The 20,301-nt window shown below is 42.7% G+C and overlaps 1 protein-coding gene across 1 annotated transcript in view; it reads left to right on the top strand.

Annotated features, from left to right (window-relative positions):
* The first annotated feature begins 2,764 nt into the window (after window positions 1-2,764).
* Window positions 2,765-20,301, top strand: part of LOC143817686 (uncharacterized) — a 47,698-nt gene continuing 30,161 nt past the window's right edge. The window contains exons 1-4 of the mRNA XM_077299178.1: window positions 2,765-2,841; window positions 6,714-6,788; window positions 14,413-14,917; window positions 17,853-18,154. Of these exons, the coding sequence (XP_077155293.1) occupies window positions 2,765-2,841; window positions 6,714-6,788; window positions 14,413-14,917; window positions 17,853-17,867 (672 nt within the window). The 3' untranslated portion in view covers window positions 17,868-18,154. The remainder of the gene's footprint in view (window positions 2,842-6,713; window positions 6,789-14,412; window positions 14,918-17,852; window positions 18,155-20,301) is intronic.

Here is a 20,301-nt window from a genome sequence, read left to right as displayed (position 1 = left end):
GAGAGTGGGCGAGAGGAGTCACGTACCTTCTTCTGGAACAAATTCCTTCTATCTTGTTGGCATGCATGTTGGTATGCCTTGGAGATGCTTTTCTTTGGGTATCCCCTTCTTTTGAACCGTTCAGAAAGGTCCCTCGATTGTTCCACGAAATCAATTTCTTTGCTACAATTCCTCTTGAGCCGAAGAAATTGACCTTTCGGTATGCCATCCTTAAGATGCCGTGGATGGAAACTGGTGTAGTGGAGGAGACTGTTTGTTGACGTTGCCTTCCGATATAGAGTACAGACAATGCTCGACCGCTCCATAGAGAGTTTGATGTCTAGAAATTCTATTGTCGAGTCTGAAATGGTAGATGTAAGCTTAATGTTATGAACATTACAGTTGAGATTTGCAATGAAGTCGTTACATGTTTCCAAAGACCCCGTCCATAACATCAGGATGTCGTCTATATATCTTTGCCAGGCCAACACATTAGAATTGAAGGCCTGATGTTTATAGACGACCGTCTCCTCCCACCACCCAAGAAAAAGATTAGCGTAAGAGGGTGCACACCGTGCACCCATGGCGGTGCCAGAGATTTGCCTATAGAACCTTCTATCGAACACAAAATAGTTTTTGTCTAAGATAAAGTATAGAAGCTTCAAAATGAAACTATCGAGTTCTCGAGGTCGATCTGACATTTTTTCCAAAAAATAGCTAGTCGCCCGCATACCTGCTGGATGTGCAATATTTGTATAAAGGGACTCGACGTCCATGGTGACAAGAAGGGTCCTTTCAGGGATCACCAGCTCCTCCACAAGTTGCATCAGGTGAGTAGAATCCCTTGTGTGGGATCTCAAGGTGGTGACAATTGGCTGTAAGAAATGATCCACGTAAATACATGGCCGTTCGAAAATGCTGCCAATACCGGACACAATAGGTCTGCCCGGTGGTTCTATTATAGACTTGTGGACCTTGGGCATTGCGTAAAAGGTAGGAACAATCGGGGAAGGGGTAGTCAAAAAATCTGCCTCTTTTTTCGTTATGATGTTCTCTTGGACAGCCATTAGAATGAGTGAGTCAATTTGTCTTTTAAAAAAATCAGTGGGGTCAGAAGGTAGTGAAGAGTAATACTGGCCATTACTTAGTTGGCGGGCAATCTCCCTCTGATATTGGTCATGGGGCCATAACACCACGTTACCCCCCTTGTCCGCCTCTCGGATAACAAAAGCAGCATTTCTTTTCAAATTTTGTAATGCAAGATTTTCCCTCTTACCGAAGTTGTTATGTCTATGACGGTCCAGCTTCAATTGATCAATATCGTAGCAGACCCTATCGAAAAAGATCTGGACTGCAGGAAACAAGGAGAAAGATGGGGTGACTTGGGATGGCAGTCTCCTGGTGAATCTTCTATTGCCACTAGGTGTCTCATTATTCTCCAATAGTTCCAAGAGATCACAGAAGACCTGTTTTCCGTCATCCGGGAGAGAGTCTACAAGAGATGGCTGATGGTAAAGTAATTTAAACGTAAGTTGACGGCAAAACAAATATACATCCTTAATCAAGATAAATTTATTAAGGGGACTCATAGGGGAAAAGGACAAACCCTTAGATAGTACCTCACGTTCAACATCAGATAGCTCATATGACGACAGGTTGATAATTTGGAGATTACCTTCCATAGGATTTTCTTCAGATGCCACGTTTAGTGTTTCTTGTTGAGTCTGGTTTCCCTCCTGAATGATGGGGACCAGTTTCGATAGTTCTTGCCTTTTCTTTTGTTGTATCCTATTTTTTCTGCGACCCCTCCGCTGGCGCCTTCTGCGTCGCTGGGGTCCGAGGATAAAAAATCGCTTGATGGAATTTCTTCTCTAAAAGATGCTGCATCCGTGTATTTCGAGCCATCCATAAGAGGACGGCGATTGCCCCGGTGGGACCATTTAAATGCTTTACCACTCAAGAAATCAGATTTGTCTCTATGAAACTTGCTTCTTTTCCGTGTAATAATTTCCTTTTCAAATGAGTCAATAATGCTTTTGAGTTTCAATTGAAACGTTGTGACCAGGGTGTCCTTATCAAAGTCATTGAGTTTACCCTCACATAATTTGATTTCTTCTTTGATCTTACTGAGTAAAGTTTGATCATGTTCAATAAGCATATCAATTATGATGGTGGAGCATTTTGCAAGTCCAGATTCCCATATTTTTTGAAATTCCGGGGTTACCTCCCATGCTGGGAAAATTTGTACACGCAACCCACGGGGGATAAATCCTGCCTTTTTATACTCCTCAAGACTGCTAATGTTCCACCAAATCTTAGTCAGATTTTTATGTAGCTCAATAATCTTGGAGGAAAGGGAATGAAAATCCGATTCCTTACTAGAGCCCGCCAAAGTAGAATCTGTAGTACCATCAAATAGACCAAGGGCCCTGTTACTCCAGGCGGTCTCCCTGCTGGAGAGATCCATACTGATCGGGTATATAAATACTAAATAATAACTAGAAATATCTATCCTGATGTGCCACAACTCCAGAAACAGTGGTAACAAAGATACCACCCAAAGGAAATCGCTTTACAAACAAAGAGGGAGGGCACCATCGGCCATAATGGCCAAATTGTACAGGGGATCTACCCAAAAGTATGTCAAACAATTTAAGTAAACCAAAAAGAGAAAAGAGACATACCAAAATTAGGGGAACTCCCTAGATATAGTAATATATAGAAAAAAGTTTATTAATTCCAATCCAAACAACACGCACCATATGAACAATAGTTACATAAAAACATGAGGATTAAAAACATCAATAGAAAAGACCACCTTAAGAGAAAGGAGGGAGGTGTGAAAAAAACCCCAGTCCAAGGGTAAGGTGCACACGAATGCTCAATATAATTAGATAACTATACTTAATACAAAAAATACACTTAATACGTAAGATTATTGTAGGACATGACAGAATATACTGAGAATACTGGCATACAAGGTAAAAAATTCCATGCCCACAAGAAAAGTGGGAAACGGTGCCCCAATTGTCTAGTTCTAATCAGGAATATAATACCACCATATACCTATATGTGGAAGGTCCACTGAATTAGATGGACCCTATGTGACCAGCCAAACTTCATAGTAACAATGTGGTATATATATAACAATAGGCCACAGGCTGGCTTGTCCAGCACCCAGTATCAATAATGACCAGATATATAACGCCTGCGTGTGGCTAATAGGCACATGACATATGTGGCCGGGCCCCTCAGCTTAAACAAATGACAGAAATATACCCGATGCAGTAAGATATGATATGTCGAGCAGGCATAGAAAACAGGTACAAGTGCCCACCGTAACCATCCATAAAGAAGTATGCTGTTATATGCATACAACATTAGCCAAATATGCAGCTAAAAAGCTACGATACAAATACATGGGGGGAAGGTGGATACATGACCTGAAAAAGCAAGATGGAGCAGTCAATTATAGCTGAGACCTCTGCCGACCTAAATAGCCACACCGCAGATCCCATTATACATGTCCATGAGAGAAGTGTGCACAGCCCCGGAAAAGGTCCAGGGGGGATTAAGAACCCGACGCTCATCAATGGCCTCCATATCCAATGACAAAAGGCCCATTTAAGGGGTGATAGGTAAATCCTCATTTAATAATTGATTAATAAAAAAGGAGACTTCTTCCCAGAATTTTCTTAATTTGGGACATCTCCAGAAAATGTTTAAAATATCAACATTGGGAAGAGGAGTTTGACAACGCTTTAGCTAATCTTTCCGGAGGCAAATACCATTTGGTAAGAAATTTATAGTATGACTCATGACGTGACATGCATATGTTAGAGGAGTAAGTAAGTTTTATTATTTTCTGGCATTGTTCTTGAGAGAATTGTTTCCTTAGGTCTTTTTCCCACTTTAACATGTAAGGGTTTTTAATAAAAGAAATATCATTATTAAATCTATCATAGATATTACAGGTTTTCCCAATAAGTTTGTTATTTATTTTGCCTAAAAGCTGACCAGTTAACTCTGGTAAAGGGTGCCTGCTTGATAATAATTCCTGATTTATTCCCTAATGAGGAGAATATGCAAGAAGTCACTGTTCGAAAGTTTAAAATTTTTGTTCAGTGCCGAAAGGGAATAAGTCTGGTTCCATCATGTAGATCTCTCACCTTTTTATCCCTAATTGGGACCAATAATTCGGATTTATGGATTTGGTTAATCTTTGAATAACTAAAAGTGAAAGATTTTTAATTTGTTCAAATTTTGATTTTTTTCTTAGTGGATTTTGCAAGCTATTCCCAGGCTAAAATAGTAGCTGGAAAGATGGAGCGGTCTGGGAGTGTAGGGCTGATAATATGCTTTAATATTAAATCAAGAGGAGGACAATAATCATTAGCAGCTAACTCTAAATCTACCCAAGCTGTTCGTGATTCAGAGATTAGCCTCTCTTGGCTTTGTTTAGCAATGTTAGCAAAATAGTAGCATGGTATATTTTGTAGTCCCAATCCCCCTTAGGCTACTTTCACACTAGCGTTGTTAGGCGGACGTCACAATGCGTCGTTTTGTGAAAAAAAATGCATCCTGCAAAATCTCCGGCAGGATGCGTTTTTTTCCCATAGACTTGTATTGGCGACGCATCGCGACGGATTGTCACGTGTTGTGTACGTCGTGCAACGGATGTGTCAGCCTGTCGTCTGGAAAAAACGTTGATTGTAACGTTTTTTGTCTGCGTTGGGAAAACGTGTCGCGACGCATCCTGCAGCATGCGTCGTTGGCTAGAATGGAAGCCTATGGACGCAGGATCCGTCGTGACACGTCGTATGATGGAATCCAGCGCTGCAATAAATTTTTTTACACTGAGCATGCTCAGGATCAGGATTATGTAGCCAATTTCACCAGACAGCCCAAAATCTATATAAACCTGGACTGAGGCTTCAACCACCAATGTGCCAGCAAGACTCATGCCAGAAGACAGCAGCCAGCCAGCAAGCAAGCATCCGTCCAGCCAGCATCTGTCCAGCCAGCCAGCATCTGTCCAGCCAGCGTCCAGAGGCCTGCCTGCCTGCTATAGAACCTAGGCAGCTAGAGGCCTGACTGTGCTGCCAGAAGATTCCCTCAAGCTACAGCCTTCCAGCCAGTGTGAGTACTGCCATTTTTGCGTGCGTCTGTGTGCATGTCTGTGTGTGCATGTCTGTGTGTGCATGTGTTTGTGTCTGTATGACGTACTGAATACAGCCAGAGCTAAACCTGAATACAGCCAGAGGCCTGCCATCATCCTGCACCAGCCAGCGTCCTGCCAGAGTCCAGCTCCAGCCTGAGGCCTGCCACTGTGAAGCCAGCCAGCGTCCAGCTCCAGCCTGAGGCCTGCCACTGTGAAGCCAGCCAGCGTCCAGCTCCAGCCTCAGGCCTGCCAGCATCCAGACAGTGTGTGTCCTGCCATTTTTGCGTGTGCGTCTGTGGGTGCATGCGTGTGTGTGTGCGTGTCTGTGTGCGGCTTTGTGGTTTTGTCCGCCTGTGTGTTTTGTGCATCTGTGTGTGTTTGCATAAGCCTGTGTGCTTTTGTTTGTGTGCATCTGTGTGTGTTTGCGTACGGCTGTGTGCTTTTGTGTGTGTGCGTGCGTTATTCCTGCGCCTGTGTGCTTTTGTGCGTGTGCATTCGTTGTGCATGCGCCTGTGTGCTTTCGTGCATGCGTCTGGATGATTGCGGGTGCATGTGTCCGGGCGACTGGGGGAGTGCACGTGCATTTTTTTTTTAATATGATGTATTTACCAAGTAGTGTGGTCTGTGCAGCATGTGGTTTCAGTGTGTGAGCGTGTGTGTTTGGTTTTTTCCTTTCAATTTTTTTTTTTTTTTATTGTTGAAAACATTTCCAGTTGATGTACTTGTATTTAAAATAAAGAGCATTTTAGCTCCTAATTGTGATGGTAAAAAAATAAATAAATAATAAAAATTTTCTTAAAAATGTCCGTAGTATCATTTCACAAAGGTAAATTTTAAACTGGTGTATGTACAAATGGCCACACACGCAATACTTTGGTTGGTTGAGGGTTAATTTTTAAAGGTAATTGAACATTTTTGAAAGTTTTTATTTATTTTTTTTTAGTACTTTTTAAAGGGATATTTTAAAATCACATATGTGGTCAATACATTTTCACATGGTGTTTAGGCCTTTCAATTTTACATAAATTTTTTTTTTTTTTTGGGGTGGGTGGAAAATGTTTTACAGCTTGCACATACTATTGAAGTAGGTAATCCAGCTCAGACTGGTGTGCCTTGGGTCTATATATTTGTTTTTGGGTTTGTTTCTCAAAACTGCTGGTGTTGGCCTGCATGAACATTGCTCACATAATTTGAACAGGGTGGTTATTAAATATTTCAGATTACCTAGTTTGGGGGGTGGGTCTAACTATAAATTCTTTATACTTAGAGAGCCACCAGGGACCACAGCCACCTTTTGCAAGCCACCAGGGACCACCACGACCGTGCACACACATAGCAAGCCACTTTCCAGATGTAAGTTTTGAAGACCACAAATCTGCCAATTCAATGTGTATAGCAGATTACAAGTGTCTTTTTACTTACAGAGCCACCATGGACCACAGCAAGAACGTCTTCTTCGGGGAGCCCTCCTCCAGAGCGACAGCGTGTAGCGGTAAGTTAAAAAAATTTTAGTTTTTGGTGCTATAGTTAAAATTTCTGTTAATCAATATATGCATTAATTATGTTTTCACAGGAAGCTGAAGCAGCCGAGGGCCTCTCCGAAGGAGACGAGATGGGTGGAGAAATCCAAGGAGCGGGCGCACAGAGTGTAAGTTGTGCCGAAATAGTCGCTTCACACATCACAGAGCACCCAACACATACAAAACACTTCATCATACATCACAGTACACATGCAACATATGCCTACATCAAACATAATTATTTTTCTTTTTTTTAGTCTGGCCAACGCCATGAAGATCCTCCCAGCCGCTCCCAGAGTCGGCGTAATCGCCGCCGCGGTCAGCCAGCAGTGAGTTTGTTTTTTTATTTTTTTTTCTCCTGGTAGTTTTGCGTTTCAGTGTAGTAAATTTTTTTTTCTTTTCACAGTCTTCACAGCGTGCTCCCGACTCAGACGGTGAGGACATCGGAATCAATGTGGACCGCCTCATCGAGGAGGTCTGCGAGCGGGAGCCGCTGTGGAATATGGCTGACCGCAGGCATGCTGATACGTATGTGACCCGTCGGCTCTTGGAGGAAGTCTGTCAAAACGTTTTGCCGAGGTGGGAGGACCTTGCGCCAAGGCAGCAGACTCAAGAATGTAAGTATTCACTTTTCAGTTATGTTTTGAGCTGAATGGAATGTGTTGTAATTAACCCTTTTTTTAATTTCATTATTGTCTTCACAGGTGAAAGGGTTAGGAAGCGGTGGCGGTCACTCAGGGATCGCTTCAAGAGAGAGTTTAACGAGGAGATGCAGGCCCCGAGTGGCTTAGCACGACAGAGAAGGACTCGGTATAAATATAGCCGTGCCCTGTCCTTCCTCAGGGAAACGATGCTGAGTAGAACGTAAGTATTCAACAGCCCATTGAAAAAAATCACCATGTTTACCTGTCTAACTTTTTCGGTTTCAGTCAGGGCTTTTTCCTATCAATATATTAATAGTTTTTTTTCCTATTTCACAGCACCGTCTGTAGCCATCGGGTGCCTGCATCTACCTTGGACCCCTCTGGAGCGATCTCTCAGGAGTCCGCCACCGAGGGCCACATCAGTAGACCCCACCCCTCTGACCCCTCGTCTGACCCTTCCGGTACCTCTGCCCCATCCACTTCCACCGCCGCCAGCACTGGAGCATCATTGCAACCTTCGTTACTTGAAGCTGCTAGTCAAGAGTTAGCGTTCCCTTTACCCCACCCCTCTGATCCTGCCACGTCTAGATTACCATTAGGTTTGTGGTGGCAGGGACAGAGGGGTCTGGAAAGGAGCTATGCTCCTGAGTTCTAGCATCTGAATGCAGCCTTCCAAAGCTCTTTCAAAATTTTGGGAGAGCAAGTGACTGCTGGGTTTAACATGGTGCAAACACGCATCAGTGAACACAGCAGTTGCTTGGATAGGCTGCATTCAGATGCAAGTCAATCACCAAACAACCTTTTCTTTCAATCCATGCTCAGGAGCATGGAAAAGCTTACTGTTAACCAGCAGATGCGGGTATTGCAAGGCTGCCATGCTGCTCTAGTGCAGGTCACCTCAGAAGCCCAAACAACTTTCCCACCCAGTCCCAATTCCCAGCCCAGTCTCAATTCCCAGCCCAGTCTCAATTCCCAGCCCAGTCACAATTCCCAACCCGGTCCCAATTGCCAACCCGGCCCCAAATCCCAATGTCCTTCCCAATGTTTTCTTCATTGTCAAGCTTTCCTTCCTCATTTAGTATTCCACCAACCCCAACAACACCCCCCACTGCTCAGCCTCCTGTTTTTTCCCCCCTTCCACTACACCCCAACCCAGTAGGCTTTCCCCACCTATCGACGTGGTCCAACCTTCCAGCCCCTCCGCTAGTATCTCCACCCCACACTTTACAGAATTGTGAAACTGTTGTGTTATGTGAAAAATCTTTTTCATTTTCAAAAAATTACTTGTTGAAATATTAAAAAAAAAAAAAAAAAAAAAAAGTTTTATAACAGTGTTTACAGCAAAAAGTTTTCTAAAAAATATGGTAATAAAAAAGTTGTTGAAAAAAAGGTAGACTTTTGGAAAAAAAGGTAAAAAAAAGTTTAATAAAAATTTTTTGGGTTTAAAAACTACTTTTTGGTGCAGTGCCTTCATTTAGGTATGCTGGTATGGTAACAAACAAAAGGTAAAAAAAAAATTACACACCACACGTTTAAAAGGTAACATATTTGGTTTATTACAAAACATACAAAACTTTTGCAAACTAATGAATAAAACTTGGTGTCAATAAAAACACTTTGTACAGAAACAAAAATCACCGAGACAGGAAAGAAAGATCTCACACTATGTTGTCTTGCCATGGCACTCTGCCTACAGGTGACACGAAATACTGAGCAAAGTGGTCCCTCATTCTGGAAACAGAACCTGCGGAGCGAACAGAGCTGCTTTGGTAATCCCACAATGTTGTGTCAGAGTCCTCATCATCCAATGAAACAGGCTCCTTGGAAAGAACATAGTTATGCAGCACCACACAGGCCTTGACAACCTCATCCACTGTTTGTGTGTGCAGTCTTATGGCAGTTAGCAGCACTCGCCACTTTGCGGTTAGAATGCCAAACGCACACTCCACCACTCGTCTGGCTCTAGTTAAGCGGTAATTGAAAACTCTTTTTGTTCGGGTCAAGTCTCTGCTTGCATACGGTTTTAGTAGGTGTGGTGACAACTGGAAGGCCTGATCACCAACACAGACATATGGCATGGGTGGTCCAGTAGTTCCCGGGAGTGGTCTGGCTGGTGGAAAATCATACAAACATACAATACATACAAACAACGGCCCATCGGAGAAGTTTTGAAGACTTGTGAGTCGTTGGACCGGCCATAGGCTCCAATGTCCATAGCCATGAATTTGCAGTTATCATCTGCTATAGCCATGAGTACTATTGAAAAGTACTTCTTGTAGTTAAAGTACTCTGAGCCAGATCCTGCAGGTTTTGCAATACGGATGTGTTTGCCATCTACGACACCCAAGCAATTTGGGAAATGGCACACTTTCTCAAAATTTTCAGCACTCTGCAGCCAGGTGTCCTTTTTCGGTTGTGGAATGTACTCTTGGTGCAAGGTATTCCATATAGCCAGGCAGGTCACTTTCACAATTCCTGAAATTGTCGATATTCCAAGGCGGAACTGTTAATGTAGTGAAGTTAGGGATTCTCCTGTAGCCAGGAATCTGTGAAAAACATATAAAAATGTTAGTAAAAATTGCAAAGACCAACATAACGTTTTTAAGCAATTTAGACAAATATTACATTTTTTTTTTTTTTTTTAAAGTTTCGATAAATGGCACTGCGGAAGTTTTTGTTCTGTTGTAGTGCACATTAAAAACTGCATTTTTACATCTGTGCATTCCTATTATGGAGCAGGTGTTGAAGACTGTGGAATGGCCACAAACAATAAAAAAAATTAACATGGTGCAGAAAATGCAACGCAGTGTTTCAGCGTAGTATTTTCTGCAGCATGTTCACTGCTGATGTTGTTTTCAATAGGTTAAAACATGTTTACATGGCATTAAATATGAACAATGATATATATATAAAAAAAAAAAGGATTACCGCAGTGTCACCATCAGCTGCTCTGCCGGTGAGATGGAAGACCTCATGCGTGTGTCCTGCCTTTGGATGACATCCCCAACTTGTTCCAGCAAAAAATCAAAGTGTTCCTGCCTCATCCGAACATAATTAAACAATTTCTCCGCGTTCTGCCGCAACTCCATGTAGAGAGTTGAATAGACTCCCCGGGTCATCCGCTGTGCGTTTATGGGATGTATCCATAGGCATCGCCGGCGACGTCGCTGTTGAAGAATCCTCCATCTTGCTGCTGCCTCCTTCTCGCGAACTATTATATACAGCTGATTGGTCTCAAAAATCACATCAGTAACTACGTTCGCAATCCTCACAAGTACTCCTTCCATCTCTGCCACTTTCTCTAAACCCTTTCAAAGATGGGCTGTAAAAACAGTCAGTATATAGTTTTCCCTATTTTCCAGTAGCCAATCACATTTGGGAGACTCCCATTTTTTTTTAGGCAGGGAAAACGGATCCGTCATAAAAACGGATGAAACGGATGGTAAAAAACGGACACAACGGATGCAACGCATCCAGTTTTTCGACGGAACCGTCTAGCGGATCCGTCGAAATATTGGATGCGTTGCATCCGTTTTTCACTATTTTTGACGCATCCATCGATATGTCGCGCCAACGCATTGTGACGGCCGCCAGAAAACGCTAGTGTGAAAGTAGCCTTAGTTTGCTTTTCATTATAGTATACCTAGATATTCTTGCACGTTTATATCTCCAAATGAAGTTTTTTAATGTTGTTTGTAGCTTAAAAATATATTTATTTGGAGTCAAAAGAGGGATACCTCTAAAGGCAAACAAAATCCTCGGGAGACTAATCATTTTGTACATGACATTTCTTCCCAACCAAGTCAGTTCTAGGTTTGACATACTGGTTACATCATCTGTAATAGTCTTGATGATTTGAATTTACATCAGTATGTGTAAGTCAAAACCAGGAGTGGAACAATCAGAGCAAAAGTAGCATAGAAACAAATTACCACTTCTGTATTTATCACCCACTCCTCGTTTTGGTTTACAAATACTGATGTAAAATACTGACCGACTACCTAATGTGTGGCCGTGACCTCAAGATTGAAATCGAGAAGTTAAATGTGGCTGTTTCAAACATGATCATTAGCTTTGTCAGGTTAAAGCCACAGCAAATCTGCAGCAAATTGGTGTTAACTGTACCAAAAATTAATTAATTAATTTTAATTAATTAAAATTAAGATGTATGCCAAAGTTTTGCAAAAATGTCAGTTTTTACATTTCACTCGCCAAACATTTTAAAATTATTCAAAAACTAGGTTTCTTTTTCATTTACACCCAATTCCTGACCAACACATTTTTTTGTGAATACAGTTTAAAAATCTTTAATTTTTTTCTCGTTTTGATATTTAAATATCTTGTCATTTTAATACTCTCATATTTTTCTTACTGAAATCTGGCAATGTTGTTGGTAAAATAAAGGAAATAAGTGGACATGTTTACATTTTTATTACTGAGCGGTGCTATTAAGAGCAATTTGGATTGGCAGATTGGATTTTCCTGCTTTTTATTCATGTATTCATTTGTCATTTATTTCACATATTGTGCTCTGCCATTAATTTTTTTAAAAAAACCTTTAGGGTGCATTTCAACATTAAAATACTTTTTCTTTTACTTGGATTTTCCCCCTAACTGGGGCTGGCATATTAGACTCGGTTACAGTGGAAATTCAGCCTCCAGGATGTGACGGTCAGTTTTTTAAAATCTATATTCATTAGCCTTCTGACTGAGCACTCCGCCTCCTAGCCACAGGTGTTTTAATCGCAGCAGGTCCATTACCCCTCCTCAGAGAGAGAGAATGTTAGTCTAAGGGCTCATTTCCACATGCGAGGCACATGTCCGTATCTCGCATGTGGAAACCAAGCTGTGGTGCCGGCACTTTGGAGCGGAGCGTGCAGCTCCATGTGTTCCTATGGGGCCGCATGCTCCGCTCTGGAGTGCCGGCGCCACAGCTTGGTTTCCACATGCGAGATACGGACGTGTGCCTCGCATGTGGAAATGAGCCCTTAGAAGAGGTTTCACAGGTACCCATTCAGATGAAGACGTTTATTCTCAACGAGGAACGTTTAGGATCTGGTATACGAGAGATGCCCTAATGTGGCTACCAGGTACACATGAATTGGCCAATTTATGCGCTAAACGCTCTCATTTTTTCATATTTCTAGTGCAGTAATGCAGTTCAATTTTTATGTTTCAAGTTTGCATGTTTTAGCGCCGCAGTGTGCTGCCTTATTTATTTAACTGTATATAAGTTGGTGACTCTAGGTTCAGCACCTGTTCACACTTACCTACTACATGCCATACCTGTCATGTTTAATTACATTATTATGCAGAAATTACTATGCTGTTATTTGCAGAAATGAATACATTATTCTGGGGCACCACCTTTAATCATGAATGACACATCATCCTAGCGTCATTTACTGTCATATGCATATCATTAGGGTATGTTATATCTCTTATGCCAATCTCTTTATTTGCCGCATGCCGTATTTACTATAGTCATTAGCGGTATTATATACACACCATTACCTCTGGGTCATTAACTATGATGTGTACCTCACTGCTGTATGTTACATTTCTGGTGCTAATTTCCATACTTGTTACATGCCACATTTTATTGCGGTATAACATTGATAAGATAATGCTGGAATGTCCAGAAACTAATGTATTGTCTCTCCCCACTGATCCGTCCGTTCTGACTTCTTTCTACTGTGATCTGCACTCTCCTGTGATTCACAGCATCTCACTTTTCAGCTCTGGAACGCATCACCTCCTCCTACAGTATCAGTGGAGCGCACATCACGTCGCCCCCATCGGTCATGTGACACATGCATCACGTCCGCTCCACCCCTTCCAGTCTCCACATGCCGGTCTTAGTGCAGGCACACTCTCCTCTATATATAGGGACTGCGGACACACATGGCCCTCACTCCACTTGCGGTGGATACCACGTGGCTCTTGTGTCTCTTCCTCTCCCGCTAGCCGGGTAAGTTACTATGCGGCATCACAATGACTCTTTTTCAGCACTTTTTGTATTTTTTCATTGGCAGTTTTCATGCATTTTTTTTTCCTTTGGCAGTTTTCATGCATTTTTTACCGCATTTTTACCGCATTTCTTACCGCTATATCTCTCCTCCCCCAGACTGACCTACCATTCAAAACTGTTTTCAGTGCAATTTTTCCAGTAAAACTTACATTTTGGTAGGTACAGTCTTATAGTCTCACGCAAATCACATATGAGTATTACCTCTTTACGTCACACTATTTCTTCCACTTTAGATGCGAATCAGTTAATGCCTATCAGGGTTCCACTATATATACCAATCATGCTACATTTAGGTATGTAATCTTTTTATACCAACTTGCTAGACCACCCCTGTACGCACCCATCCCCGTGTATCTTGCCTCCCCAAGTCACCGTGGTCTTCAGAGATGTCTCTTTATGCACACATTTGTATGAACCAGCTTGTGCTTGTATACTCTTTTTGTGTATATACCCTTTTGTACATCTTGAGCTTAGATGTGTTGTTGGTAGTACTATACGGTTGTTTTCTTAGCATCATTCATGACCCTTTTCTCTGATGTATATACTTTTGTTGTCATTTATTTTTATTTTATTTTTTTGTTCTTATGTATATGTTTATGCACATTTATATTATTTTTTTCTGTAGCACACTGATGAAGGTCCATTGCAGACTGAAACGTTTGTGGTTACTGTATGTATTTTAAATACCCCCTTTTTTGCATCACATTGGAGTGTGCTAGTTGTAACTATTCCACGTATTAAGGTTTGGGAACCTATATCTATGCACCTCCTCTTTTAGGCTGTGCTGAACATTTTCTATATCATACTACTTCCCCTATGCTAAGCACGCCTTCCTTTGGTCATGTCAGCACTGACTTTCTTTTACAACCCAGAAGAAACCTCCAACATCATCGCTCTATCTAAAATCCTGAGTGACTTTCTTAAAGTTCCCCCCTGTGAAACTCGGGGTAGGGACCTAGAGCGTGAACTCCGACGCTGCATTAATCTCGAGCTGCACCGAGCAACCTTAACAGAGTACCTCAAGGCCCAAAGGATTTCTCGGGGCTTGAGGGTGTCACTCTGTCCTACTCTATTTAGCAATTCCCCAGAGTTTTGCACTAAGTGTGAACTCATTTTGAATAAATGCTCATTTGACCTTATGGTTCTCACACTAGAACATCTGCACAAGGAAATCATCTCGACTCAGGAACAAATCAAGAACATCGAAAGCCAACTTTCATCTACCATACCTGCGGACAAATTCAACACCCTCAAGAAAAGGATTGAAACCAACGTCACTCAGCATCGTCGCGACATTGAACTTAAAAAGAGAACCAAATTCCAGAGGGATCTCGAAGATTACGAACTCAACAGGGTTTACCAATGGCAAGACAAATCCTCAACCAAGAAATCATACAGACAGGATGGTTATCGTTCATCCATGGATTATACAACGTCCGATTCGGACCCGGAGAGACCAGGAAGAAATCCCAACCCGGGTCGTTTTTTAGGCAGACAGAGGCGACAAGGCAAAAGAAGAGGACCAGACGGGGGATCCGTAGGATACAGAAACATGGACTTCACACGAGTGACCAGATCTCAGGTACACAATCATTAGTTGTTAATATATCTTCCAAATCCCTAGGAATAGCAGAGTATAGTGCCTTGCAAAAAGACCTCTCCTTCTGTCCAAGCTATAAAAACGACACGTTCCAAATGGACATGGACCTACAGAAATTCTATAGGTCTCTTCGATTAAAACTACACTTTGCCGAAACTGACCATGCAGTTATTCCTACTACACAGATCACCCCACCAGTAGGTATTACCTCAGCCAGCCTTGGTCTGCGGAACAAAAGTACATATCGGCCACCCATGGGTTCACATCCCCTCGAAACATTCAGTTTGTTGACACATCTTTCCAGAGATTATGTCAGGACACTGATAGAGGCACAATCCACTATCCATCCAATCTCTCCGTGTCTGAGAGACAGGCTCTGAAGTCATTACGTGAAAAATACATAATTATCAAGCCAGCCGACAAGGGTGGAGCAATTTTGGTGATGGATAAACTCCTCTATAAAAACGAGGTATACCGCCAACTAGGGGACACCACTACTTATAAGAGATTCCCTCACAATCCCACAAGTACAATCCCAAACACGATCCAGACGACATTAGACCGTTTCCAATCCCGCAGTATACTTGACATTAAAACACATGATTTCCTGACCAAGAGACACCCAATTACCCCAGTCATATACATCCTTCCCAAGATTCATAAAAACCTACAAAATCCACCAGGTAGACCAATTGTGGCCTCCACCGATTCACTCCTAGCAACCATCTCTATATACCTAGAAAAAATTCTTACATCCCTGATTAGGAACACCAGCTCCTTCCTTCTCGATACAGGAGCCTTCCTTGAAACTATTAAAAACATTACTCCTATACCTCCAGATACCATTTTAGTTTCTTTTGACGTGAAAGACCTGTACACGTCAATACCACACACCAATGGCGTTAGTTCCACCCGCTGGCTTCTCTTCTCCCACAACATGAGTCCTGACCTTATAGATCTCTGCTGCGAACTTCTCTCCATTGTATTGACCAACAATTTTTTTCTGTTCGAGGATACCTTTTATCTGCAAATTAAGGGCTCAGCTATGGGCTCGAACGTGGCACCCCTGTACGCCAATGCTTATATTGCCCATTATGAGGACACTCTGATCTACACCCATGAATCCTTCCACAACCATGTTATATCATGGAAAAGATACATAGATGATATCTTCTGCGTTTGGAAAGGTGATCTCTAGTCCCTCAATGCTTTCTTCCAATTCCTTAAAACCTCCTGGCCAGTGCTAGATTTTACAATGACACATGACAAGAATCAGATCAACTTCCTGGACACATTAGTCATCAAAGATGCCAATGGTAATTTGTCCACTGACGTATACTCAAAACAGACTGACCGCAACAGTCTGTTGCATTACGATAGTTTTCATCCACGTAATATGAAGAAGTCCATAAACAAATCCCAGTTACAGAGTAGCTAAAATCGTTTCCAATCCAACACTAAAGGAACAAAGGACTCTTGAGATGAAGTCCAAGTTCTGTGACAGAGGATACCCCCCACATATCCTTGACACCCAGAGTAGTAATACTGTGAGTAGGAACAATTCTGCGGTCCACCGTATACCATTTGTACACCAATACCATCCATCGGCATACAGATTACACAGGACCATCCGCCAGCATTGGCACATTCTTCAAACGGCATATCCCACAATCAAAGAATTTCAGCAACCTTTTTTGCCATGTTTTAAACGACCACGTAACATCAGGGATAGTCTGGTCCGGGCAGATATTGGCCCCGCACGTCCACTTTCCACCCGTTTTTTGAGTAATCCTAAGACAGGCACGTTCCCCTGTTTAAACTGCAACCAGTGCAACAACGTACTCCAAAGTGACACCATCCATCATCCTCATACAGGTAAACAATATCACATTGATAATTTTTTCATGTGTGACACTAATTTTGCTGTTTACCTGATTAAGTGCCCCTGTGGCTTAATGTGGGAGAGAGACCACCCAATCGGTCAAGGACAGAATATCGAAACACAAGTCGACCATCCGATGTAAGAATTTACTGCTTCCCGTACCCTCTCACTTTATCACCAAAGGCCACAATCTGTCTCAACTGAGATTTCAAATTATCGAACAAGTGACACAACCTCGTCGAGGCAGTGACCGGATCTCTATGCTTAAACGCAGAGAAGCATATTGGATCCACGAACTGAACACTCTCAGCCCTAAAAGACTTAATAGAGATTACGATCTGCAATCCTTTATGTAAACTTCGGAAAAACTTTTTTAGGGCATTAATATGGTGCCATACATCACCTTTGGGCCCTCAATCGGTATAATATTACTGCATGTTACCTACTACATGCCATACCTGTCATGTTTAATTATGTTATTATGCAGAAATTAATATGCTGTTATTTGCAGAAATGAATACATTATTCTGGGGCACCACCTTTAATCATGAATGACACATCATCCTAGGGTCATTTACTGTCATATGCATATCATTAGGGTATGTTATATCTCTTATGTCAATCTCTTTATTTGCCGCATGCCGTATTTACTATAGTCATTAGCGGTATTATATACACACCATTACCTCTGGGTCATTAACTATTATGTATCCCTCACTGCTGTATGTTACATTTCTGGTGCTAATTTCCATACTTCCTACATGCCACATTTAATTGCGGGTATTTTAGGGTATGTTATATCTCTTATGCAATCTCTTTATTTGCCGCATGCTGTATTTACTATAGTCATTTGCGGTACTATGTACACACCATTAATTACCTCTGGGTCATTAACTATGATGTGTACCTCACTGCTGTATGTTACATTTCTGGTGCTAATTTCCATACTTGTTACATGCCACATTTTATTGCGGTATAACATTGATAAGATAATGCTGGAATGTCCAGAAACTAATGTATTGTCTCTCCCCACAGATCCGTCCGTTCTGACTTCTTTCTACTGTGATCTGCACTCTCCTGTGATTCACAGCATCTCACTTTTCAGCTCTGGAACGCATCACCTCCTCCTACAGTATCAGTGGAGCGCACATCACGCCGTCCCCATCGGTCATGTGACACATGCATCACGTCCGCTCCACCCCTTCCAGTCTCCACATGCCGGTCTTAGTGCAGGCACACTCTCCTCTATATATAGGGACTGCGGACACACATGGCCCTCACTCCACTTGCGGTGGATACCGCGTGGCTCTTGTGTCTCTTCCTCTCCCGCTAGCCGGGTAAGTTACTATGCGACATCACAATGACTCCTTTTCAGCACCTTTTGTATTTTTTCTTTGGCAGTTTTCATGCATTTTTTTTTTCTTAGGCAGTTTTCATGCATTTTTTACCGCATTTTTTTACCGCATTTCTTACCGCTATATCTCTCCTCCCCCAGACTGACCTACCATTCAAAACTGTTTTCAGTGCAATTTTTCCAGTAAAACTTACATTTTGGTAGGTACAGTCTTATAGTCTCACGCAAATCACATATGAGTATTACCTCTTTATGTCACACTATTTCTTCCACTTTAGATGCGAATCAGTTAATTCCTATCAGGGTTCCACTATATATACCATTCATGCTACATTTAGGTATGTAATCTTTTTATACCAACTTGCTAGACCACCCCTGTACCCCTGTTGCCTCCCCAAGTCACCGTGGTCTTCAGAGATGTCTCTTTATGCACACATTTGTATGAACCAGCTTGTGCTTGTATACTCTTTTTGCGTATATACCCTTTTGTACATCTTGAGCTTAGATGTGTTGTTGGTAGTACTATACGGTTGTTTTCTTAGCATCATTCATGACCCTTTTCTCTGATGTATATACTTTTGTTGTCATTTATTTTTATTTTATTTTTTGTTCTTATGTATATGTTTATGCACATTTGTATTATTTTTTTTCTGTAGCACACTGATGAAGGTCCATTGCAGACCGAAACGTTTGTGGTTACTGTATGTATATTAAATACCCCCTTTTTTGCATCACATTGGAGTGTGCTACTTGTAACTATTCCACATTACCCCTCCACATAGAGAGAGAAATTTAGTCTAAGAAAAGGTTTCACAGGTACCCATTCAGATGAAGACGTTTATTCTCAGCGAGGAAAGTCTAGGATCTGGTATACGAGAGATGCCCTAAAGTGGCTACCAGGTACACATGAATTGGCCAATTTATGCGCTAAACGCTCTCATTTTTTCATATTTCTAGTGCAGTAATGCAGTTCAATTTTCATGTTTCATGTTAGTGCAGCGCCCCAGAGTTCTGGTCGTTGCAGTACTGTGGCTTCGCCGCTAAGGGGAGCCATGGTACGTTCGATGGCACCGAAGGAGTTCCTCCAATCAGGTATCACAGACACCAATATGTTTCACAGCTGGGCCTCCGGGGGGAGCTAAGGGTGCTATTCATTAGGCCACTCCCCACCATAGTGGGTAAACTGGGGGTCAGGCAGAAAGTTAGAGAGAACGCTGACGGGATTGAACGGAGCAACACCCTGTGGCAGGGGGTGTTGTGAAGGGAGAGACTGTAGGGTCTCTGCCAGGGGTGGGATCCTGGCAGAGGCTTGGCATTGAAAGAACGTAACGGGTCCGCGCAGGCTCCTGGAAGCGGCGGGACTCAAGGAAAGGACTAGAAGCGAGACAGATTGTGCTGAGTGAGAAACGAGATCAAGCAGAAGGAGAATACCAGCAGGGGTTTTGTTGAAAGAGGCAGCACCCTGCTGAGGCGCAATACCGGTGGCCGGAACGCCGAGGGAGTGGATTAGAATACAGCTTCAAGCCATACTCCAAACAGCGGCAGGACAGTCGGTCTCAGGCGGGCTGTCTACCACATATCACCTATGAAGTCTTGGGGGGCAATTGCGGGAGAGGGGCGACTCTAGGGTCCCGGAAGAACTCCAGGCCTACCTGACAAACGGGTGCCATTCCAACCTGAATACAGGGAAGGGGTGGATTACAGAGGAACATCAAATCGAGTTGTGAGGGAACTTAAGAAACAGACACAACCGTTGTGGGGTTACTTTCCGTAAGCACAGCAGGGAAGGACTACAACACATAGCGCTAGAAGGAAGGCACAGATTTCCACCTGAGAGGAGAACTCTGGAGGTGCCATTGGACCGGCCGGACTTGCGTAGCCTGGTGAACCGTGTTCTGGACTGAGGACTCAGAGATCTCCAGTAAAGAGGTAAAGAGACTGCAACCTGGTGTCCTCGTTATTTACCGCGACTTACACCCCACAACTGCACCGCTCCATCGCTACTATTACTACCACCTATTACACCGGACGTCCCCCACTGACGGACAGGGCCACGGACCGGGTCTAGCCACCGTGACAACCCCGAGACTGAGAACTAGAGGCCCGGCTCCGGGTACCCCTCGGCCCTGC

The sequence above is a fragment of the Ranitomeya variabilis genome, chromosome 3 (genome assembly GCF_051348905.1).
Source record: "Ranitomeya variabilis isolate aRanVar5 chromosome 3, aRanVar5.hap1, whole genome shotgun sequence".
Classification (NCBI taxonomy): domain Eukaryota; kingdom Metazoa; phylum Chordata; class Amphibia; order Anura; family Dendrobatidae; genus Ranitomeya; species Ranitomeya variabilis.
The sequence above is the reverse complement of the archived record's forward strand: the minus strand, read 5'-3'. Positions and strand labels throughout refer to the sequence as shown.